This window comes from Bos grunniens, chromosome 19 (assembly GCF_055505025.1).
Source record: "Bos grunniens cultivar Pamir isolate PY7600 chromosome 19, Bosgru_T2T1.0, whole genome shotgun sequence".
In the NCBI taxonomy this organism is placed as follows: domain Eukaryota; kingdom Metazoa; phylum Chordata; class Mammalia; order Artiodactyla; family Bovidae; genus Bos; species Bos grunniens.
In genome coordinates this window covers 45,391,985-45,417,574 of record NC_141183.1, presented here as the reverse complement: position 1 = coordinate 45,417,574, position 25,590 = coordinate 45,391,985, and the positions used below count along the sequence as shown (strand labels likewise).

Here is a 25,590-nt window from a genome sequence, read left to right as displayed (position 1 = left end):
TGAGCACATTACATGTCTTCTAGTCCAACTTTGGTTTAGCCCACAGTAAATGATACTACAAGCAAGTGATACGTTTTTCTAGATATGAAAGATGGATACAAAGTTAAAAACAAATGGCTGATGCCCACCTTTCAGAAGCCTGACAGCAGCCTGGTATTTATCCCAGAGCTTGCCCTTTGCTCCTCTCTAAGTACCCCAATTCAGCCTTTACATGCACTAGTGATTATCACACGGACTCAGAGCAGAATCTTCTTTACACACCAGTATATGTGCACATATCCATGACTGTGTCCTATTCTTTTTCTATACCCTCACCTTCAGACATCTTATATTTCTTGTGTATCATAGGTGTTTGAAAAAACAGAGGAAATTTTGAGCTTTGAAAAAAATTACCATAGATATCACTATCATGTCATAGAAATCAGACATTTTAACATCACAAGGGAAGAGGTATAATCTTAAAATAAAAAATATCTTAGTATCACTAAAAGTGGTATAACCAGTTGTTATGCATCTCTTGCTATGACACCACAGGAAGCGCAGCCCCGTCTGTGAATGTATACCAGCACCAAAACGGAAATGAATCTAATCAAGCCCACAGATCTAACTGCCAGTTTATAAGAAATACAAGGAAGAGGAATGTGTTAATTGATACCATGTAGATATAGTCAGCCAAATCCAGAATGTGAGACATTTTATGACCAATGTCCCATGTTCTTCAACAAACAAATAACATGAAGAGAAAGAGTGAGGGAGTTATTAAGAGAGATGAAAAGACACTTAAACATTAATCTAAGGTGTGGACTTTGTTTGAATCCTGATTTGAATGAACCATTTGAAACAACAGAAAACTGAAATCAGACTATGTATCAGATCAAATTAAGGTATGTGGTTAACTTTGTTAGTCTGGTTATGATATTGCAATTATGCTTTTAAAAAGTCCTTATCAGTTAGAGCTAAAGTATATATATATATACATGAGTAAAATTATGTGATGGTCATGAGATTTGTTTTAAAACATAAAACCCAACAAATATTTGAAAGGCACATATATAAGTAGGAAGAGATAAAATATGGCAAAATATTGATTATTAAAATTCTTTTCTTAAATTTTCATTTCTTAAAGGCTATGATTTGAAGAAAATAATTCACTTACTTGGTGACCTGCCGATATTGTAGCTATTAAAAAAGCAGGGTTTCTGTGAGTTGACACCTTGCTTGTCTACTTGATGAGACTGAGTAGCTTCCTTCAGCTGAGACAGAATTTGTCTACCACTGCGCTGAGAAGAGGCATTCACTTCAAATATCTAGAAGAAGAATACATGAAAAGGGGCAGAATGGTTTATATTTCTTTTCATTTCATTACATTAGTATCCACCCACTAGAGCTGTTACTAACCTTAAATCCAAGTTCCTGGGCACAAGCATATACCGCAGCAGTCTTCCCCACTCCTGTTGGCCCTGTTATAAGAACAGTATTGCAAAGGCGATTTTCTTCTTCGTCATCTGAACTGCCTTTGAAGTCTCTGCTATCCAACGAATCTGAAAAATCATTCAAACGCACATAAAACAATTGATGGGCAGCAGCTCTATCTCACCAAACCCGGTGACCAAACCCCACAACTTCCTGCTGATAAATGTTGGCAATTCAATGTACAAAAATGAGAAAACCAAACATATCAAATAAGAAGCCTCACAAAAGTGTTTAGCTAATCTAATTCTAAAAATGTTCAGTGAAATGCAAAAAAAACCTCAAAATACCTTCCTGTTTCTCGTCTCTTTTTCCCTTCAAATTCTGTCCTTCTTCCAATTCAGCTCTTCTTTTCCAGTCTTTCAACCAACTATCAAAAGAAAATGTATGTTAATAAAAATAAGTCACAGAATGTAGTTTTTAGACAATATGTTAAAATGGTTGTTGGGGGAAGGTACGGTATATTGTTACATTTTAAGAATTCCATGATGCTTTTGAATCAACTATATAGTAAAATAATTTTATACTGGCATGAATATTTTAAAATGAAGTAATTTTGCCTAAATACTCAAGACTATATGTGCAAGGATATTCACTACAACACTGTTTAAATTAGTCTCCAAAAGGAAAAACTTAAAAAAGTGCATCGGTAGGGAAAAAGATACTTTATGGTATGGTCACATAAGAAACCAGTACAGAGAAACTCAGAAATGGAACAGACGATGACTTGAAAGATGTCTAATCACCATGCTATGAGTAGGAAGATTAAATCCTCATCTGGAGCTAGACCGCATGAGTTTAAATTGAGCTCCACCACTTTTTAGATGTGTGACCTCATACAAGTAACTCAACCTCTCTAGGACTCATTCTTCTTGAGGAACAGTATTTACCCTCATAGGATCATTCTAAGGATCAAATGAGCTAAGAACTATCAAGTACTTAGAACAACGCCAATCTTAACGTGTTTATTATGATGGCTCCCAATTCCTTGTATGAAGTCCTTTGGGCAAGGTGAGTTTTAGAATTCAAGATTTCTCAGATATTAGAAATATCATTTGGAACATATACTACATATCACATAATATCTTTAGTGGGTCTGTGGCAGTACATCTATAATCACTGGATATTTCTGGTTGGGACCGATAAAGACTATAAAGAACTTTTGTCATTGTTTAGTTGCTAAAGTTGTGTCCAGCTCTTTTCGACTCCATGGACAGCAGCCCTCTAGGCTCCTTTGTTCATGGAAAAGGCAGAAATCATGGGATTGCCCAGGCAAGAATACTAGAGTGGTTTGCCTTTTCCTTCTCCAGGGGATCTTCCCGACCCAGGGATCAAACCCGCATCTCCTGCACTGCAGGCAGATTCTTTACCTCTAAGCCACCAGGGAAGGTCATAATAAATATTTTGTATATAATAAAGTTAATAAACTTTCAATTTCCAGAACTCTTTGGAGGTAGGAATTGAAGACAAGGATTATGACCTAAGTTAGTAGTAATATGATCCTATCTGTTAGGAAGAGCAAATATATGCATTAATTTTTTTCTGGAAGGTTTTATAAGACATCATTAATAGTAAGGAATAGAAACAGGAGAAAAGAGGTACATTTACTTTTCACTTTGGATTTTTAATTTTTAAGATTTTACCTTGTGATGTATAACTTTATAATTTCTAGCGTTGTGTTAGTCATTCACTCGTGTCTGACCCTTTTCGATCCCGTGGACAGTAGCCTGTCAGGCTCCTCTGTCCATGGATTCTCCAGGGAAGCATACTGGAGTGGGTAGCCACTCCCTTCTCCAGGGGATCTTCCTGACCCAGGGATCGAACCCGAGTCTCCTCCATTGTAGGCAGATTCTTTACCACTTGAGCCACCAGAGAAGCCCATAATTTCTAGATTTCAGTATAAATAAATAGTAAAACTAGATTCATAAACTATTTCTCAATTCCTTTATAAATTTTACCAACCTATGTAACTTTTTTATAGCTAGTTCATTGCCTATGAGTTCACTGGAGTTCTGAGGTTGATACTTTTCCGTCCAAAGCATGTCTTCAATTCCAGAATCTAGAGAAAAAAATATGTATTGAAGTATTTTGTTCCTTGACATAAACATATATTCTTATACATTTACATTATTGTTTCATGTAACAATAAGTATTTGTAGAAATGTTTATATTTATAAACTGCCAAAAAAGGCAATTTTAAAAACCTAACATTACACTGAAAATTCTTCTCATCAAAACTGTTCCCCTTAAAAGCTAACCACCATAACGTCTTATGACTATAAGATTTAAAGTAAGTAAGGTCGCTCAGTCGTGCAGGACTCTTTGTGACCCCGTGGACTGTAGCCCACCAGGCTTCTCTGTCCATGGGATTCTCCAGGCAAGAATACTGGAGTGGGTTGCCATTTCCTTCTCCAGGGGATCTTCCCAACCCAGGGATCGAACCCAAGTCTCCTGCTTTGCAGGCAGACACTTTAACCTCTGAGCCACCAGGGAGGAAGATTTAAAAGTATACATTAAAAATGTTACTCAAAAAAAAAAAAAGGAAAAAAAAAAAAAGTTACTCAAAGCACTCAGTTCAGTTCACGACGCTGAGTCGTGTCCAACTCTTTGCCACCCCATGAACCACAGCAGAACGGGCCTCCCTGTCCATCACCAACTCCCGGAGTCCACCCAAACCCATGTCCATTGAGTCGGTAATGCCATCCAACCATCTCATCCTCTGTCGTCCCCTTCTCCTCTTGCCCTCAATCCTTCCCAGGGATTTTCCAATGAGTCAGCTCTTCGCATCAGATGGCCAAAGTATTGGAGCTTCAGCTTTAACATCAGTCCTTTCAATGAACACCCAGGACAGATCTCCTTTAGAATGGACTGGTTGGATCTCCTTGCAGTCCAAGGGACTCTCAAGAGTCTTCTCCAACACCACAGTTCAAAAAGCATCAATTCTTTGGCACTCAGCTTTCTTTATAGTCCAACTCTCACATCCATACATGACCACTGGAAAAACCATAGCCTTGACTAGACGGACTTTTGTTGGCAAAGTAATATCTCTGCTTTTCAATATGCTGTCTAGGTTGGTCATAACTTCCCTTCCAAGGAGTAAGCGTCTTTTAATTTCACGGCTGCAATCACCATCTGCAGTGATTCTGGAGCCCAGAAAAACAAAGTCAGCCACTGTTTTCCACATGTATTTGCCATGAAGTGATGGGACCGGATGCCATGATCTTTGTTTTCTGAATGTTGAGCTTTAAGCCAACTTTTTCACTCTCCACTTTCACTTTCATCAAGAGGCTCTTTAGTTCTTCTTCACTTTCTGTCATAAGGGTGGTGTCATCTGCATATCTGAGGTTATTGATATTTCTCCTGGCAATCTTGATTCCAGCTTGTGCTTCTTCCAGCCCAGCGTTTCTCATGATGTACTCTGCATAGAAGTTAAATAAGCAGGATGACAATATACAGCCTTGATGTACTCCTTTTCCTATTTGGAACCAGTCTGTTGTTCCATGTCCAGTTCTAACTGTTGCTTCCTGACCTGCATACAGGTTTCTCAAGAGGCAGGTCAGGTGGTCTGGTATTCCCATCTCTTTCAGAATTTTCCACAGTTTCTTGTGATCCACACAGTCAAAGGCTTTGGCAGGGTCAATAAAACAGAAATAGATGTTTTTCTGGAACTCTCTTGCTTTTTCAATGATTCAGTGGATGTTGGCAATTTGATCTCTGGTTCCTCTGCCTTTTCTAAAACCAGCATGAACAACTGGAAGTTCACAGTTCATGTATTGCTAAAGCCTGGCTTGGAGAACTTTAAGCATTACTTAACTAGCGTGTGAGATGAGTAAAACTGTGCAGTAGTTTGAGCATTCTTTGGCATTGCCTTTCTTTAAGAAATGCAAATTATGAAAAATAATTTGTACTATAAGAAATCATCTAAAGGACAAATGTAGCATCCTTTTCACAAAGCCTCTTCTTAACCACTAAAAAGATACATTAGAACCTTCTATAAGGTCGGCCTGAGTAAATGGAGAGAGGCTACACTCCTGACAGAGAATACAACGTTGGGAAGATACCAGTTCCCTTCAAGTTAACCTACATACTAATGCAAAATCAAAATGCCCATGGAATTTGTCAGGTAAAGGAATCTGCAGTTCATTTAGTGGAGCAATGGATGAAAATAGTTTAAAAAGAATTATAGATGGATAGATCTAGGATTGTCATACTGACTGAAGTCAGTCAGACACAGAAAGAAAAATATTATGTGATATTGCTTATATGCGGAATCTAAAAAAAGGGAACAAATGAACATTTTTACAAAACAGAAGCAGAATCACAGATGGAGGGAGGGATAAACTGGGAGATTGGGATTGACATATACACACTACTATATATAAAACAGATAACTAGTAAGAGTCGGCTATATAGCACAGCACTACTCAATACTCTGTAATGGCCCATATGGGAAAAGAAGCTAAAAGAAAGAACGCATATATGTATATGTATAACTGATTCACTTTGCTGCATACCTGAAACTAACACAACGTTGTACATCAAGTATACTTCAATTAAAAAAAAAGACAGACTTGCTGTACAGATGATCAAAACATACTCTACATGAATAAATTAATCAGTTCAATAGAATACTCCAGATACGCTAGATAACCAAATGGGACTATGTCAGAAAAATCAGTGGAACAGGTGTAAAATAATAGGTAGAGTGTGATCCCAAGTTTTTAAAAAGGCATACTATTTAAGGAAGCACAGAAAAATCAATGGCCAAACAGAAATCTGTTAAATGTGGCTTATCTGTAAGACCCTAATCAGTGAGGCTTCCTCGTCTTATTTTGTTTGAATGGTGCAATGAGCATACATTAAAAAAGAGGGGCAAAATGAGAAAAACAAGCAAACAAAAAACGTCTAGGACCAGAAGGAGAAAAGAATCTAATTTACCTGGAATGGAGGACACTTCTGATGAAGACTCTTTGTCATCATCTACTATCAGAATATCAGGATCTTCTACTGTTGTTTCCACTTTACACCTTGTACTCAAAGCTGTTTGTTTCTTCCTGGATGTTTTAGGAAACAAACCTTTGGAAGAATCTAGCTTAATCCCACTGGAGTTGTTTCTTTTGTCAAGTTCTTCTGGTTTCCCATTTATCTTTCTTGGACTTTCTAAATATTCATTTGGTTTCCTTCTTTTGGATTTATGATTTTCCGTTTCCACTCGTTTCCTTTTGGTTTCTTTTCGGCTAACAATGGGCTCAAGTTGTGGACTTTCTATTTGGGAAATTATAGAAATGCACGTGCTTACCAATCAACAGAAAACTAATTTTATTACCCAATAATCTTAATACCACTTCAAAATATCCAATAGCCTTATTACTATGAAATGGAAAGCCAAGAATCAAATATTGCATGCTGAAAGTTAGTTGCTATCTTGTTATTTAGACTGCCTTTTGTACAGGCTATAAAAACTACCTAATCTAAGACTTTCCTTAAATAAAATATTAGTATTTTAACATAATTAAAGCTGTTTTGGGGTTGGCCACTCTGTAAGCCAGCAGAGGCCAACAATGCATCACATAAGATGCTTTACTTTAGTTGAACAAACCTCACTGTCAACCACAAGAAAAGTTCTCTCAGTGCTGAGCACTTCCAAGAGTTAATAGCTAACCTCAGCATTTTCAAAACTGTAATGTTAATGGAAATGACAGTAATTATCACTAACCTTGTTTACAGTGACACTCAGAAAGTACCTGGTGCTCAGTTCGCTTTTTTAGAAGCAAAGAGAAGTATTTCCTCAAAGGAAATCTGGGATTTGACCACCTAATTTCCTCCAACAAAAGATTTCTTACTTCTTCAGTCAAATCTTTCCTTTTCCCCATAAACTGCAATAAAAAACCAAATGTTCAATTAAACTCACATTCTAATAATATTAATCAGAATACTACCAATTATTTTCTGTTTATAAGTCTACGTCAGGGTAGGATTAACCTTAGTCACTAAATACAACCCTTGACGGCAAAGCTGCATTTGCATAGCTTTAGAAGGACTTAGTTCATATTTTTATTGTTCTTTTTTAAACGAATTGTATTTTATACATTTATTAGAGTATAATTTTGACTGACAAAGTACCTAAATGTGCTATACAATCTAATATTCTTTTGAAACTGGCTATCATTAACTCTTAAAATGTTTTTAAAGTTCTCAGAATTTAAAAGGATTTGTATTTCAATTGGGATTTATTTTTTAAAATTGGACTCTAGGAAGAGATGATCTTTAGGCTCCAATAGGAGACACGTAAAATTTTTTCCCTCTGAAAAATGTGAAGGAAACATCCTATAAGTTGACTGCTCTCATACTTACCCCAACAGTGGAATTATTACTTTTCGAATTTGAATTCAATGTTGAAAATTCACCAAGAGCCATAACACATTTTGAGAGATCTATTACTTTAGTATTTAGTTCTTTAAGTTTAGTTAAGAGAGGACAAGTGGGTGGTTTCAAATGCCACAAATGGCACCCTAAAGAAAAACAGAAAAATAATGTTAATTACCTTCATTCTTCATATTCTTATCCATTTACCAAATGCCAAGTCAACAAACACAAAAAGACTCAACAACTACACAGTTAACACAAAAGTATCAAAATTCAAAGGAGTACACAGAAACAAAATCCTCACCTGTAACAAATACAATTAATAAAAATTACCTAGTCTTCCCTCCCAATTGTTAAAAATAAGCAAATATTAGCACATTTCTCATTTTTTTAAATCAACCTTGCTACTCAGGTTAAAAATTTCAGGGGCAATTAGCATCCTGAAATCCAGATTCTGTTCCTAGGTGACCATGGGCATGATCCTAAGGAAAAGTATAACTAATTTCTATAGTTGAACATACTATTAGAAAATGCTTTATAAAACTGAGCTGGTGAAGCTAACAAGAAAGGTTTCATCCACTGAATGGCCATAGCAGAACTGAGAGAAAAGGGAAAGTAGAATATTTTAGAAAGGCTGGCTGGGAACTTCTCCATACAACAGAGAAAAGACAGGCTAAATAAAACTCAAAAACCGTGAAGGTCAGAAACATAAAAGAAAAAGAAACGAGAACAGAACATAGTGAACATTTCATGAGTAGAGGGATTACACCAAACCAAACTACAAAGCCAGCTGAGAAGAACATAACTGTTTTTGCCCTGACAAAGAGCACTAGGTAGGAACAACAATAGGGGGCTTCCTGGGTGGCTCAGACAGTAAAGAGTCTGCCTGCAATGCAGGAGACCCCGGTGATCCCTGGGCTGGGAAGATCTGCAGAAGGAATGGCTACCCATTCCAGTATTCTTGCCTCTGAATTCCATGGACAGAGTCCACGGGATCACAAACAGTCAGACACGACTGAAGTGACTAACACTTTTCATGAACAACAACAAAGCAAAGATAGAAGGCTTTGTATATCATCAGTACTTATAAAAACTAAATAGGTAAAGTAAGACTGTGGTTACCAGAACACTTGAATCCACAGAGAATTAGACCAAGATCAAGTTAACACCATCCTACGGCTTGTGTAAACATCTTGCTCTAGAGTGCGGTACATGTGAAGGTAGAGAGAGCTAGAACAGTGGAGCACGGCTCCCTGTTACCACTCCAGATGGTTCACAAGATACTTGTGTGGTACCAAACAGCACAAGCTGTTATAGCAAGGAGGCAGACAGATTTCTCTTAAACAGTGAGCTGCAGACTGGACAGACAGGGATGGAGTTCCTCTAAGAAACTCTTACAAGATGATCTGTGCACAGACAGGCTCAGGTTTCAAGAACACAGCGCCTCTCTGGACAGCATTCACTTCAGCTCTACACACGTGCCTGCCCTCCCCTGGCATCAGGGCTAAGGGCTTCGGCTTTCCTGCCCCACCCCCTTTCTCAGCCCAAGGCTGCAGCAGAGAGGATGCGGTAGTGCTGGTTTAGTTGCTCAGTCATGTCCGACTCTTCGTGACTCCATGGACTGTAGCCCACCAGGCTCCTCTGTTGATGGGATTTCCCAGGAAGAGAGAGGATAAAAAGCTACTTTAAATTCACATAAGAATTATACCTGAACCTTTGTCTCACCTAAAACCAACTTACATAGTTTCATATTGCTGCTTTTAACGTTTAAAAATATCTCATAATAATAAACTCACCATGGTCTTTTTGCTGAACATGAACGACTCTCTGGAAACTGGAGCTCACTGCATTGTACACATCTAACACAGCAGCTTTCTTTGCAATTTGTCGTTTCAACAAATCTGGCAAACCGCTCATGAGGAAGTCACGCTTTGCTTTAAACTGCACATCACAATCCTGAGACTTTTCAGATGCATCTTGGCTTTTAAGAAAATAATGTGAGAAAAGGACAGCTAAGATTATAAACACTTAAAAATACACTATAAGATAAATATTTCTTAATTTTATGTGAAAAAAATTTAATCAGCTCCCTGAGATGTTAACAGGTCAAATTCTTTTTCTGCTTATCGTAAAAAGGAAAGTCTAGTCAATGTTAAAACATTAAGTAATAAGTATATACAGAAAAAAAATGTATTGAAGAACATCCAACAAAATGTTAACAGAGGCTATCTTCGAATGGTAGGTGAGTTTTTTTTTCCTGTCTTTTGTTTTCCTTTTTTTTTTAACATACATTTATAGTATAATCAGATAAAATCAGTGCCACATTTCTAGAAATTAATAGAAGAACTTTTAAGTTTCCAACAGTAGGAACCATAGGGCCCTCATTATTGATGTCTCAGTTTCACCTGGCTTATCACGTATTGCTAACCCTAAGACTCCTGACTCACGCAGGACGGTGGAGACAGGCTAGAGGAGGATGGGGGATGGGAAGGCCGAGGGGAGAGAGTGATGTTGACGTACCATGGCAGGCTCCTACATGAATGTTTGTAACAGTTCAAACTATTTACTTAATAGGGGTGCATATGAATATATGCATATTATACCTGAATAAAGTTGACTTAAAAAATATGCGTATATGTTGTGTACCAAGCAAGTGCACTGAGGCACAAAATAACATATAGCGTTTATGTGATGTTCGGAAACAGACGAAAAATAACCAATGGCAACAGAAATAACTAACTAATGGTAACAGCAACCAGAATAGTGACAACCTTTTGTTCTGGTGGTGGTAGGGATACAGAAAAAGAAAAAGTAAACCAATCGGGAGTAAAAGAAAGATGTAATATCCAGCTATAACATACTTGTCAAAACTGTGTGCTTAAAATATGTGCATTTAACAATAGGCAATTATTCCTCAATAAAACTGAAACAGGAAAAAAAAGAAAAAATAACCTGAACTCATGTCCCTAAACCTGGTCTTCTTCCATTGTGCAACCCACTGGCCCAGATCAGAACTTAGGTGTCATCTTTCCATCTTCAACTCTTAATTAATCATAATTAATTAGAACCCAGGTCTCCAGCATTGCAGGTGGATTCTTTACCAGCTGAGCCACCAGGGACGCCCAAGAATACTGGAGTGGGTAGCCGATCCCTTCTCTAGCAGATATTCCCGATCCAGGAATCAAACCAGCGTTTCCTGCATCGCAGGCAGAGTCTTTACCAACTGAGTTATCAGGGAAGCCCAATTAATCATAAAGGGTTCTTAAATTTATCTCCTAGGGAATTCCCTGGTGGTCCAGTGGGTAGGACTTCACGCTTTCACTACCAAGGGCACAGGTTCAATTCCTGGTGGGGGAACTAAAACCCCACAAGCCACATGGTATGGCAGAAAATAAACAAATAAATGTAACTCCTAAAATCTTTCGTACATCCTCTCCAATACTTGAGTCCACACTTTCATTATCTCTCACCAGGACTCCTATATCTACTCTAATCCTTCCTCCATCCCATTCTCTGTACAACAGCCAAATTAATCCAGCAGTCAGATTAAACTTTCAAAATTCAAATGCTTGTTTCCATTCATGTTTAAAACCCTCTGACTGCTTCTCATTGCTCTTAGCATAGTGACAAAATCCATTCATGTGTCCTAAAGGTCCTACCCACATGGGCTGGTACCACCTCTCCAGCATAATCTCACACTCTGCTCACTGTGCTCAAGTCACAGGGACATTCCTTCAACTTCCTGTATTTACCATGCTCCTTGCAGTCACAGGGACTCTAGATGGTCCCTCTGGATGGACCACTGCTCCTCCCCAATGAGCTCCTGCTCATCCTTCAGTTCAGGCATCATTTCCTCAGTGAATCCTTTCTTAACCAGACCAAATCTACTTAATAGAACTTTGTACCTCTCCTTAGCACAACTCCAATTCTTCACTTGTTGGCTCAATTAATGCTTAATCAGACTGTCTTTCCTCTAAAGTGTAAGCCTCAAGAAGACAGTGTGTGTGTGCTAAGTCGCTCTGTTGTGTCCTAATCTTTGCAACCCTATGGACTGTAGCCTTCCAGGTTCCTCTGTCCATGGGATTCTCCAGGCAAGAACACTGGAGTGGGGTGCCATTTCCTTCTCTAGGGGAAATTCCTGACCCAGGAATCAAACCTGAGTCTCTTAAGTCTCCTGCATTGGCAGGCAGTTTCTTTACCAGTCAAGAGGATGGGGAATGTGTCTTACTTCCATTGATATTCTAGTACCAAACACAGTGCCTGGTACATAAGGGATATTTAAATATTTACTAGGTTCATAAATCAGCTTTTTGGTATTTTTGGTTTGCCTATTTATTTTTCCATTAGCGGGTCTACAGATGGCCACAAAATGTTTGCAAAAGATCAAGATCTTCAAATTGCAGTTGTAGCAATGTCAACATTGTCATCTTTTAAAATGGACTTATTAAAGCTTCATATGATAGTTTAAATCTTTCTCATCAAAGTAAATGAATACAAAATACATTCCATAGAATATTTTGGCATTTTAAAATCTGTATCAGACTAACCTGCTTTCATCAAAACCAAGGGCGGGATCAGCTGTCTTCTGAGTCTTTCTAGTAAGAAATAAAGGCGCGACTTTCACTTTTCCTTAGAAAAATAAATACTTAGGTTAGTATCAAGGCTTATCATCTCCACTTACCTTCAATTACTTTCAGAACTCTTTAAAAATTTTTTTAACTAAAATTTTTCTATACAATGAGTTGGTCTCTCAACCTGGCAATATCAATATGAGAATTTACTGGGGAGGTTTTTTTTAAGTTACAGATTCCCACAACCCACCTCTAGAGACTCTTGGTCAGTAATGTCTAGGAAAGGACCTAAAAATTTAACATTTTTTTAAATTTACCCAGATGATTTTGATGATCAGTCAGCTTTCAGAATCACTAAGTTAACTGAGGCTAAAAAGATACAAAGAAATGCAATCACTTAAAATATACTCACTTACTCTTTGTAAAACTCTTTACTAACTACACTATAACTTCACTCATTTACTCATCAAAATAGAAATATTTAATATAATTAAAAGGTTATAAGACAAGAAATTTAAATTAAAATTCAGAACTAAATAATCCCCCTCAAACCTCCTAATGTTCACCATTGATATTATCAAATCTGATTACCAGGGACATTTTTAGGAGCCTTGTTATGTTTTTTTCCTAACACATCATTCAGACACTGAAGTTTCTTCTGATTTTTCTCAGGATGCTTTACAGGAGGAGGACTTGAACTTATTATTATTACAGAGTCCTAAGATGGAATAAGAAAAAAATTTTTTAATAACATAGTTAATGTTATTACAATTTCAAAAAGATTATAGTGCTAGAAGTCATAGACAAGAAGATCACATTAGCAATTCCATACATCTCCCTGTCAGAAACTATTTGATACAAAAAATACATGATATGAATGGCAGTAGCCTGTGCTTACACCATACAAGTTCACATGATCAAAAAGAAGATTTACTATGATCACAGTTTTCTTTTTTAAAAAAGCAACTAACAAACTATATTCCAGAAAAAAGAATCAATACAACCAAGCTATAAAAATTCTAGCTACCCCCTTTCAGAACTATATATCCTAGAAAAATATTAGATGAAGTTTGAGAAGTACTCATATGGTCAGTATATATCTCTGAGTATCTACTATGTACAGGCAAGAGCAGACACTTGAAACACGGACAAATGAAACTCTAGCGATGGCATCAAGGTTAGAACCAGGGTTTAGGGGACAGAGGGAGAGCTAATTTACGAGTGGACAGTTTAACGTCCAACAACTGATGGACGTTAGTTGTGGTATTTCCGTATACCACATGTGGTATTTCCGTATAATGGGGTATTATTTGGCAATAAAAAGAGAGAAAACACTAATGCTACAACATGGATGAACCTTTGAAACATTATGCTAAATGAGAGAAGCCAGATACAATAGACCATATATAGTATTATATGTGATAATATATCATTTGTATTAAATGTCCAGAGCAGACAAACCTATACAGTTTGGCTAGGGCTGAGGGAAGGGAGATTGGGAGGTGACAGCTAAGGACGATGGGGGTTCTTTTGGAGGTATTAAAATGTTCTAAAATTGACTGTGGTGATGGATGCACAACTCTATGACTGAATTGCATACTTTAAACAGTAAACTATACGATATGAAAATTATCTCTCTCTAATAAAGCTATATGTCTCTATAAAAAATTGTTGTTGTTGTAGTTTTTAAAAAACAGAAGACGGTGGCATTCAGCAGATCTTAAAATCTAAGTAGGAATTCCTCCAGTAGGACTGAGTACCTAATACACATTTCAAGCTGAAACTACAAACTGAAAAGAGTTAAAACTGTACCCTTTGGAGAGAAATGAATAATTTAGTAAGACAGAGTGCAAAGTGTGTATTTGAGGAAGAGGGTTGTTTTGAGGAAAGGTAGGAGCTAGTTCTGTCTATGAAGGGTCTTGAATGACTTGATGAGGATTCAGATTGTATTCTGTGGGCAAAAGAGAGCCAAAGTCAAAGAATGGAAAATTATATTCTTCCTACCACTTCAAGGCTTCCTACAAGTACTCTCTCTTATAATTTTATAATGGTTTCCTTCTCTCATTTCAAACAGAAGAGAACAAAATTTATACCACTAAATATCTGTAATACTTACTTCTGTTTCTGATCTTTCAGGAAGCGTCTGACGTCTAGATGAACGTCTTAAAGGTGTCACTACTTCTTCAGTAGATTTTGACTTACTAATATGCAAAGCTTTTGCTTTTTCGATCAATTGTTTTGCTTTTGATACATTTTTTGAAGCACGGCTTACCTAAAAACAAATGTGAAATAATAATTTAGGTTTCTGGCAAATTATATTTAATAATAGAAAAAACAGAAAAGACAAAACTTTAGAGGCAGTAAAAAGACAGGTGGTTGTCAGGGGAAAAGGAAGGGATGAACAGGCAGAGCACAGAGGATTGTTAAGGCAGCAAAACTACTCTGGATGGTACTATTATTATAATGGTGGATACATGTCAGTATACATTTATCGAAACCCACAGATTATGCAACACCAAGAGTAAGCCTTAACTTAAACTATGGGGACTTCCTTGGTGGCGGAATGGATAAGAATCTGCCTGCCAATGCAGGGGACATGGGTTCGAGCCCTGGTCCAAGAAGATTCTACATGCCACGGAACAACTAAGCCCATTCCCACAACTGCTGAAGCCAGAGCTCTAGAGCCTGGGCCCCACAAGAGAATGCTGGGCACCGCAACAAAAAGTAGGCCCCACTTGCTGCAACTAGACACAGCTCTTGCAAAGTAAGTCCTAAATAAATAAATAAATGTTTTTTGGAAAGACTTAAAAATAAATAAACCATGGACCTTGGGTGATAATGATGTATCAATGTAAGTTCATCAATGATAACAAATGCACTATTCTGATATTGATAATGGGGGAGGCTTTGCCTGTGTGGCAGCATAGGCTATATGGGAAACCTGTACCTTTTGCTCAGTTTTTCTATGAGCCTGAAAGTGCTCTAAAAACTGAAATCCACTAAATATATACATAATGGAAAAATATAATCACAGATCACACCAAATACAGGACCAAAAAAATGCCTATTCACATTTTACCATGGAAATGAAACTAAAACGTGTCTAATTATACTTGGTTTGCCTTCATTTGTTTACTTGAAATCTATCCAGATAAATATAATTACATTTGTTAAAAAACACCCAGAAAGATGACCGTATATAAAAATTAAAAAAAAAAGATGTCTGTATAGATTGGAATGGTTGGTTATTTCCATCTTCATGGCTTCTTTTCTTTGTTTTAGTCACTTTTAGGCTGAATCCTCTGGAGAGAAATTGAAAGGGCAGTAGGCATAGAAAAGAGCAAAGTCTACCCTGCAGGTCTGGCTCTGTCACTGATGTACTAAGCCACTGTGTATTCAAATATTATCCTCCAGATTATGTGTTTTCCATATTTTGAGTTTTACAAGGTTTTACATTTGTATTAAAAACATATTGCAAACAAGCTATAAAACAGTTTACATTATACGATCTCTTTTAAAAATGACATATCTATTTAAGCACAGGAAAAAGTCTGGACTAATAAACTTGTAACTATTAAAAGTGGGTTACCCTTACAGAATACGAGAGAAAAAAATTTAAAAAGTTTTCACTTTTATATGTATATACTATTGTGCTTTTTAAACAAACGTTTGGTATTTCTTCAAAACTTTTAAAATGTTTTTTAAAAAATGTTAAAGAGAATAGGCATAAAAAAATAAAGAACAGGCATGGGTATTCAGTACATAAGGAGGTTAGGAATGTTAGGGATTTGCTTACAGGAGTAGAGTGATAGATACCTGTTGTTCTGGTAGCAAAATTTTTGACAGGCTGGTGATAAACCTTAGGGTAATAATCCAGCTTAATTTAAATTAACAACTCCATCACTGAACCAGTTAACAAAGAGATCTGTTTTAGTAAATGCTTGGGAAAAAAATACACGTGCATTTTGGCAAGTTCTACTATTACTTGAAATTTTTCTTTTTCGTAATAAGTTATTTTTCTGATAAAAGTTTTTAAAAGTTCTTATTTATAGAAAAACAGAAAAATGAAGAAAATTAAAATCAACCATAATCCTATCACCTCAAAAAATAGTCGTTTCCAATACCCTCCTTTGTGACCGAGCTGCCTGTCCTCCCAGCTCTTACTTACTCCTAATACAACAGGAACTTCCATCCTGACAGTTCTCTACTTTCTTCCTATTTATCAGCTTCTGGTAGCCCTCTTCCCATGCTCCCAGCTTAAAATGCACTGTGTATCACTTCAACTCTCAAAAATGTTCAACTCTCAAAAACCTTCTTTGGAACCACTGTCCTTCAAAAGAGGGCTAAATATTTACTTCATGAGATTAATGGTATGAGCACCAAGCATAATACCTGAAATGTGATAAGCTATCAAAAAAAAAAAAAAGGACAGTTGTTAAAGAAAAACAAAGGAGATACCAACTTTCTGTGGCAGGGGCTTTCTCCCAAGAATTACATTAGAATTACCCTGGTAGCTTTTTAGACCCACACACACACTTGTATCTGTTCACCCAAGGGAGAATCCAATTCTCTCAGGGAGGGGATAAGCAGTCTATTTTACAAAAGCAGCTAAACTATTCCTACACATTTTCCATTCAGGATAGTGGTAGTGGTTTTCAACTGGGGGTGATTTTTCCCTCCAGGGGATATTTAGTAATGTCTGGAGATATTTTTGGTTGCCAATGCTGGGCGAGTTGGACTGCCACTGGCATCTCATGTGTAGACGCCAGGGTTACTGTTAAACACCCCATAATATATGAGACAGTCCCCCACAACAAAGAATTATCCAGCCCATAATGTCAACAGTACCAGGGTTGAGAGACCCCACTTTTTAGCCTCTACTCTAGAGAAATAAAACAAAAATTCAATCATGCTTATTTCTGTAACCAGCCTTAAGGAAAATGATTGGAATATAATTGTGATTAAGAACACCTTTTCTGGGACTTTCCTGGTGGTCTAGTGGCTGAAACGTTGCACTCCCAATGCAGGGGGTGGAGGTTCAACCCCTAGTCGGGGAACTAGATCTCCCATGCCACAGCTAAGAGTTTGCACGCTCCAACTAAAGATAGCACATGCTGCAACCAAGACCTGGACAAGCCTAAATAAATAGATAAATTAATAAATTAAAAAAAAAAGAACACCTTTTCTAAGTAAACTACACAGTCTTCATCAATTGCTTTCATCTCACAATAAGATATATTGATCTTTTAATAAGCTAACTCACGGAGTGAATAGTCAAAAATAGTAAAGGGTTGTAGTTAACATAAACCAGTCTATGAATTACGTGAATCTTCTTTTGGCGTATCACTTCCAAAAGTAGTGGTGGTTGTTTTAGAAAACAGAATACCACTTACAGGACTCCCTAATATTTCAATTACCTTTCTAGTCTGAGTTTCAAAATCTTCATCAGCAGCTTCAGATTTCTTAGACCTTTTCTTAGATTTTTTTGGAGTACTAATTCTGGTGAATTTCATTCTGAAAGCAAGCCAGAAAGATATTGACAAATATTTTTATGATTATAACGTCTAAGAATTTCAATTAGATATAGTAAACAACTAGCTAGAGCTCTAATTTCTAGACAGTTCTGAAGTAGAAAACAAAAAAAATCAAACCCTCCATTAGTTTCAAGTTACTGGTTCAAATGTAAGCCAAACTCAATGTTAAACTCTTAGAAAACATAAAGCTTCTTTTGTAAATCCTAAGTTTTCCAGAAAATTAGTCCCTAAGATCTTTCATATCTTCCCTGATAGCTCAGTTGGTAAAGAATCTGCTTGCAATGCAGGAGACACCAGTTCCATCCCTGGGTCAGGAAGATCCCCTGGAGAAGGGATAGGCTACCTGGTCCAATATTCTTGGGCTTCCCTTGTGGCTCAGCTGGTAAAGAATCCGCCTGCAATGTGGGAGACCTGGGTTCGATCCCTGAGTTGGGAAGATCTCCTGGAGAAGGGAAAGGCTACCCACACCAGCATTCTGGCCTGGAGAATTCTATGGACACAGTCCATGGGGTCACAGAGACAGACAGGACTGAGCAACTTTCACTCAACTTCACTTCAAAAATCTTACATTAGCCAGAACCAGCATGCAAGTATATATCTCATAGTATATGGCTCAGTTTACCTAAAGTTCTATAACTTATTTTTAATCTCATGTTTGCTAAATGCACAGAATTCTTATTTGAAGGATATTCCTCCAGGAATTAGCAACTATGATAAACAAGAGTGTAAAGCTCATCTAAAATACATCCAGAATTCCTCTGAAAGCATGCATGACTTTAAGTATGGAAAATATGCAACATTTTTGAAACCCTGTTTTCTTTTTCTTATAAATAAGCTGTGTTCTAGGGGGAAAAAAAACACCAAACTACTCTCCAGTGCTTGACATCTTTTCCTTCGAATCTAATAACTTACACAGAATATTCAGAACCTGAGAACAAAACAGAACTTTTACCTAATAGGACTCTCTGAATCAGAAGGTATTGTTATTAATTCCGCTGTATATAAGCGATGCTTCTCTGATAAGCTGGCTGCTTTTGGAGTAGAAGCTTTGACCGGACTATCGTCTTGCGCATCTTCAGAATCAGTACCTCGAACGATTATTGTGGCAGGCGCGCTGCTACTTCTTACAGATCTTCTGCTTGATTTGGGTGTAGAAACATTTCCCAAGCTATCTTCAGTCTCAGCTTTAGATTGTATAACCTTATCCTTAACTGGTAAGCTGGGTTTTTTTGAAGACTTATTATTACACAGAGAGGAAATCTTTAGAGGGTCATCATTTGCTGTACGTTCACAAACAAGGCTTTCACTGTTCAATAATGTGCTGTTTTTGAAAAGTTCTGTTTTCTTTTGTCTTAAACTCATTCTAAGACTGTCTTGATTTTGCTTCTCTTTAAAGGAAAGAGTTGTTTCTTTTTCCTGAGTATTTCCCTCTCTATTTTCAGCTGGAATACCAACAGTCTCTAACACTTTTTTATTCTTTTTCTTCAATGTTTTACTTTTCTTCTTAGGAAAACTCCCTTTATCAGTGTGGGGCTGTGAACTGCCAGGATTTGAAACCATTTGGATATTAGGATTTTCCATGACTTTTTTAGAATGATTATCTCTTTCTTCCTCATTTAAAGATTTTTCATTGAGCTCTTTCTGCTTATCAGAAGACTTTTTGACTCCATTTTTAAGTGTATCTGATACTGGCTGCCTAAATGCTTTCATAAACTGTTGTCTTTCTTCTAGAGTGCATTTAGGTTTCACAGCATCAGAGCTTCCAGCTTCCAATACCGCCAATTCTAGTTCTTCCTCATGTATAACAACGTTAGATTTTCTTTTCTGAACTGCCTGTTCATTCTCAGGATCAGAAAGACTACTTTCCATTTCCACCTGCTTTTGTTTCAAGAAAATGGAGGGTATTTTTCCTGTCTTTTTGGGGGGGATAGGGTGAACTTGCGCGAGAACAGTGACTGTCTTAAAGCGGGTCTGCTGGGAAATTTCATAGGTTTCAGGGTCACTCACAGAACCACTTCTGACTGTATCCTCAACAGTTTCAGAAGGAATACAAATTGACACTGTAGAGTCTGGTGTCTGCTCCACTTCATTTTCCTTGTGACTTTTTAAAAATTCCTCATATGAGACAGTTATTGTACTATCTTTTAATGGGACTATTTCAGTTATTTGATCTCTAGGCTCAGCATCATTTACAGTACTTTTGATTTCATTAGTTAGGGAAGGCCTTATCTGTTTACTGTCGTTACGATCTTTTTTAAGGAAATTTAGTTCCTCTGCTAAGGATAAGCTTTCAGATAGATCTATGACCTCTCTGTGCTTCCTTTTCCTCAGTGTTCTGCGATCTTTTTTTGAGGGCCCATGTTTAGGATTTACTCTCTTAGAACTTTTTCTGGAGGTCACAGTGCTTGATTGCTTTTTGAGACTTTGAATACTTTCTGCAAGTACCTCAACATGTTTCTTGTCAAGTAAAGCGGAAGTAGTACTTTCCACAAAATCATTATCTAAACTACAGTCTTCTTTGCTCTCATCACTGTTAATTTCAATTGGAGTTTTATGTTCAGTTTTAATACTACTTAGTCGATGAGATAAATTTAGTCTCTTTCTTCTCTTCTTACACTGCGTATTTGAGAGCATTTCCAAACAGTCTTTGCCACTGTCAGCAGGCAATGGTGTGGATGACTTTGTCTTGCACTTTTTTGTTGTCTGAGTCTTCTCATTTGTGAATGAAGTCTTTCTAAAGTAATCCAGAATATTATTGGATTTGGGTGGAGAGAAAACCCTGTCTCCAGTCTTCCCCATGGGTGATAAATACTTTGTGATTGTTCTGCAAGAAGTTCTGTCATTGTCTTTCCTTCGCTTCTTGCATGCCTACCAATTTAAAAGAAGAAAAAAGCACTTATTTCAAGTAAAATACTATAAAGTTTAAACATGGATTTATTATTTTATGTAATGGAATTAAAAAAAAAGAAGGCTTCCTTACTTGATAAACATGATATATTAGGAAGAAAAAGAACTTTAAACTTAAACCTACAATCAAATCTCAATGTCACATTGAGTTACACAATTATAACTTGTGTACTTTACTGTATGTATACTTCAATAGAAAGTTTCAAGGACACTATATTTGTGTACAAATACATTAATTACTGCTGGCCTCTGTTCATTTAATAACCTTCAAATAGTACCACACACTCCAACAGAATTTGCAATAAACATGTTACATACAAACACATAAAGTCTGACCCATGATAGGAACTTTATAAATAGTTTCCATTTCCTTTATGGTTTTTTAGCTAAAAGTAAACAAATTATTCTATTTCCAAGAAACAGGTATACAGGGAACAAGCCTAGGATTCCAAAATTTACTAATTAAGCAAAAATTATAGTGGGCACTTACTACAAATAAATAAGATTTTCCAGTATTTTAATATGCTATTAAAACAAAAAAAGATGCTTGCTCCTTGGAAGAAAAGCTATGACCAACCTAGACAGCACATGAAAAAGCAAAGACATTACTTTGCTGACAAAGGTCTGTCTAGTCAAAGCTATGGTTTCTCCAGTAGTCATGTATGGATGTAAGAGTTGGACTATAAAGAAAGCTGAGAGCCAAAGAATGGATGCTTTTGAACTGTGGTGTTGGAGAAGACTCTTGAGAGTCCCTTGGACTGCAAGGAGATCAAACCAGTCAATCCTAAAGGAAATCAGTCCTGAATATTCATTGGAAGGACTGATGCTGAAACTAAAACACCAGCACTTTGGAGTTTTACCAGGATGCTGGGAAAGACTGAAGGCGGGAGGAGAATGAGACAACAGAGGGTGAGGTGGTTGGATGGCACCACCGATTCGATGGACATGGGTTTGAGCAAGCTCTAGGAGTTGCCGATGGACAGGGAAACCTGGCGTGCTGCAGTCCATGGGGTCGCAGAGTCAGACATGACTGACCGACTGAACTGAACTGATTAAAACAGTTACTGCCTGACTCCTACACTATTCATTGCCCTTATAAAAAAACTCCATCAGTCTTTGCCCTTATTAAAAAACTCCATCAGTCTTTTTGTTATTTTAAATTTCCTTCAGTTCATTTGTTAGAATAAACTTGCCAGAATAACAAGGAAACCTTTTTTTAAAAAACATAAGTAATCGAGAAATTATACTTCTAGAAAATGTACATGTATTATAAAGCTATCATGATTAAAGTATAGCACTGATGCACGAATAGGCAATTGAACAGAACTGATTAGAAAACCAGAAAAAGACTCAGATATTTAAGAATTGGCATATGATAATAATAGCACTCAAGTCAGTGGGCAAAGAAGTAGTTAACAGAAACTACTGGGGCAAATTTCTAACCCTTTGGATAAATATAAGGCAAAATAAATCACAGACAGATTAAAATTTTACCTCTTAAAATGAAGTGATAAATGTATTAGAAGAAAATGCTAGTGAGTTGTTAGTATTACTATCCTAATTGGTATACCATGGGCTCTGGAATTAGGCAGATCTAAGTTCAAGTGCTGGTTCTGTCATCTACTAGTGTGGGACCTTAAGCAAATTATTTTTAATTTTCTGATTTACTTCTTCTAACCTAATTTAGATGGTTGGATGGCATCACTGACTCAATGGATGTGAGTTTGAGCAAACACAGGGAGATAGTGAAGGACAGGGAAGCCTGGCATGCTGCAATTCATGGGGTCACAGAGTCAGACACAGTTTAATGACTGAACAACAACCTAGTTTAACTTACTTTTAATTACTACTTAACCTCTCATCCACAGAATACAGATAATAACACCTCATCACAGAGTTGATATACCCTTCCAATACTGAACAGTAAATATTACTGTGAAATAACCCTCTAAGCCGGGCATCAAAAACAGAAACTGTAACAAAAAGATGGGAAAACTGCCCAAACAAAAAGCAAGAACTGTGTGATTCCAGTATTAAAAGTTCTTTTTCACACCTAAGACAAACAGAGCAAGTGCCTTGATTTAGCAAACAAGCACCGGCATAACACCTAATAACAAGTAGACAACAGAACTCAATTCTAAACAGAAAGAGTCCCAGTTACATAAGTGACTATACATCTTGGCTCACTTCAAGGACATACATACAGTGCATACGTACGGCAGACAGAATGCGAGCCTGAGATGAAAAGGTGTAAAAATATAGCAACCATCCACTTTAAGATGCTACTTCACTACTTCATGGTGTTAGAAGCTCTTTATAACAACTGCTAGTACATTTCACTGAAACTTGATGAACACAATAGAATAACAGTATGGCAAGGTGGGACTTCTAACTGCAGTATTTTAAGCTATAGAAGAATGAGAAAGTGATTTTTAAATGAAGGATTCTGTTTGACTCCTGTAGTGACAATCTAATCGGTATTCCCAGAGCAGATGGATTTGGGTGGACAAGTAGAACTCAAAGATTCTTTTCAATGTTAAAGTTATCTGCTTCCTTATCATGAACTCAAACTAGACCATAGGATCCTTCATGACACTAACCAAGTCCAAAACAGCCAGTTTCAACATTTCAGGATCTGGTCCTTAACTAGGCATCCTGAAGTCCCCGCAAACATCTCACCGTCCTAACGTTTGTCAGGACCTATCACGTCTTCAAGAAACGATACACCCCAGCAGTTGTTGCACACAATGTCACAACTCTGTGAGGCCTCACCAGGTCCCTCCTTTGCCCTCATAGATCCTAAACTGGGATCACTCCTCACAAACGGAGATATCCAAGCTCACCTCAATCTCGTACTCCTTCACCAGAGGGGGAGCAGCTGTCGCCGCCATGGCCAGGACCCCCACCATGCTCCCTCCTTTCCGGAATACCAGTTCCTAGGACCTTGAGCGGCCCTGCCCGGCTTGTCGGGAGGCCATGGAGGCGGCCGACTCCAGCAGGAGCGAGGACCTGGGCCGCGGGGTCCACCTCGGACTCCCCCGCGCCCACGGCCCGGGGTGGTCGCAGAGGCTGGGCCCAGCTCAGCCGAGTCGAACGCGGGAAGAGGCGGTAAGAAAGCGCGGGCAGCGAGAACCCTCGGGCGTGGTTGGTGAGCGTGAGGTGCCCCCGAGGCGGGAGCTCCAGTCCTGTGTGATCGGGGCTGGAGGTCCTGCGGGAAAAGCAGGTCGAACGCAGAACCAACCCCTGGGCTTCGGAGGGAGTTCTTGTCAATTGGGTTTTCGCGCCGACTGGAGCGCAGGGGGCGGAGCTTAGGTTGCTTCCGGACGCTGCGCGGACGGTGCGCCCAGAGGGCCAAAATACTTCTTTGCCAAACCTGCGGGAGGCGGGACTGTTTGATCGAGAATCTAAAAGTAGCGGGGAGTTTGCCGATTTCAAACTTCTAACGCCCAGTTTCACGAATGAGGATGTGCTTTGACTAAGTCACTTGGTGGCAAAATTAAAACCGTATACTTTTTTTTGGCCGCCTGTGGGATCTTAGTTACCCCGCCAAGAATTGAACCGGCATCCTCAGTAGTGAAAACGCGGAGTCCCAACCACTGGTTTAGGCCAGGAATTCCCTAAACCCCTATATTTTGATGCCCCAGATTAGCCCCTATTTAAAAGTGAAAATTCGAGAAATATCGAAAAAGGAATAATGATTGATTACACTCCTCTCACAGGAACTAAAAGGTTATTTTGGCAAGCGTCCTACCTCTAGACACGCCCACTTGGGGGTCCAAGATTTCTACTTTCTACTTTTTTTTTTTTTCAGTTTTTTTCCCTATTTATTTATTTTGTGTGTGTGTGTGTGTGTCTCTTCGACTTTTTAGTCCTAATTGAACTCATTTATTCCAGTGGATTTTCTCCGCGCGAGCAGCTACGAGCCCGCGGTTATCGCCTCAGCAGGCTGGCGTGTGTCCGAATTGTCCCTGGGTACCAATGGCACCCCACTCCAGTACTCTTGCCTGGAAAATCCCATGGACGGAGGAGCCTGGAAAGCTGCGGTCCATGGGGTCGCTGAGGGTTGGACACGACTGAGCGACTTCACTTTCACTTTTCACTTCCATTCATTGGAGAAGGAAATGGCAACCCACTCCAGTATTCTTGCCTGGAGAATCCCAGGGACGGGGGAGCCTGGTGGGCTGCCGTCTATGGGGTCGCACAGAGTCGGACACGACTGAAGTGACTTAGCAGCAACCATCAGTATGCTAGTTTGTAGTCACGATAATTTCATATATCTTTTGCATTGTTTTCATACATACGTTTAGCTTTACATTTTTTTACATGACACTTGCAATTTACACACTGTATTTATTTTGTTTGAGTGCATAACTACACGATGTGTAAGAGCTGAAACAAGACATGTAAACAGACCTATCAAATGAGAGCGAGAGGCCACCTTGTTCATCGGGTTATGCAAACTGATTTTAACTGTTGAGTAACTGCGTCTATCATTATGGTATTTGCTATTGTCTGGACAACATAAAGAGTACAAATGTCTCCAATGAAATTAGTGGTAATTACAGTCTCTTTGAAAATTGTTAACCTTGATAAGGTTTTACAGGAAGGGAGACTGCACTTCTAAGTATAAACTGTTTTGTTGTTTTGGTTTCATTTGTTTATAACTCGTGTAGAATAAGAATAGGCTCTAGGAGAACGGAGAAGAGGAGGAGCAGGAGGCGGAGCTAGAGTTGGGGGGCGGA

The 25,590-nt window shown here is 38.1% G+C and overlaps 1 protein-coding gene across 2 annotated transcripts in view; it reads right to left on the bottom strand.

The window, feature by feature from the left end:
* Window positions 1-25,010, bottom strand: part of ATAD5 (ATPase family AAA domain containing 5) — a 36,108-nt gene extending 11,098 nt beyond the window's left edge. For both annotated transcript variants that reach the window (XM_086360219.1, XM_086360220.1), the window contains exons 1-14: window positions 23,692-25,010; window positions 18,894-20,809; window positions 17,825-17,921; window positions 14,524-14,679; window positions 12,999-13,125; window positions 12,384-12,465; window positions 9,633-9,817; window positions 7,825-7,982; window positions 7,187-7,346; window positions 6,409-6,735; window positions 3,433-3,529; window positions 1,761-1,840; window positions 1,399-1,541; window positions 1,157-1,307 (exon numbers count right to left, since the gene is read on the bottom strand). In XM_086360219.1, coding sequence (XP_086216345.1) covers window positions 1,157-1,307; window positions 1,399-1,541; window positions 1,761-1,840; window positions 3,433-3,529; window positions 6,409-6,735; window positions 7,187-7,346; window positions 7,825-7,982; window positions 9,633-9,817; window positions 12,384-12,465; window positions 12,999-13,125; window positions 14,524-14,679; window positions 17,825-17,921; window positions 18,894-20,809; window positions 23,692-23,757 — 3,745 coding nt within the window. In that variant the 5' untranslated portion in view covers window positions 23,758-25,010. The remainder of the gene's footprint in view (window positions 1-1,156; window positions 1,308-1,398; window positions 1,542-1,760; window positions 1,841-3,432; window positions 3,530-6,408; window positions 6,736-7,186; window positions 7,347-7,824; window positions 7,983-9,632; window positions 9,818-12,383; window positions 12,466-12,998; window positions 13,126-14,523; window positions 14,680-17,824; window positions 17,922-18,893; window positions 20,810-23,691) is intronic.
* Window positions 25,011-25,590: the final 580 nt, after the last annotated feature.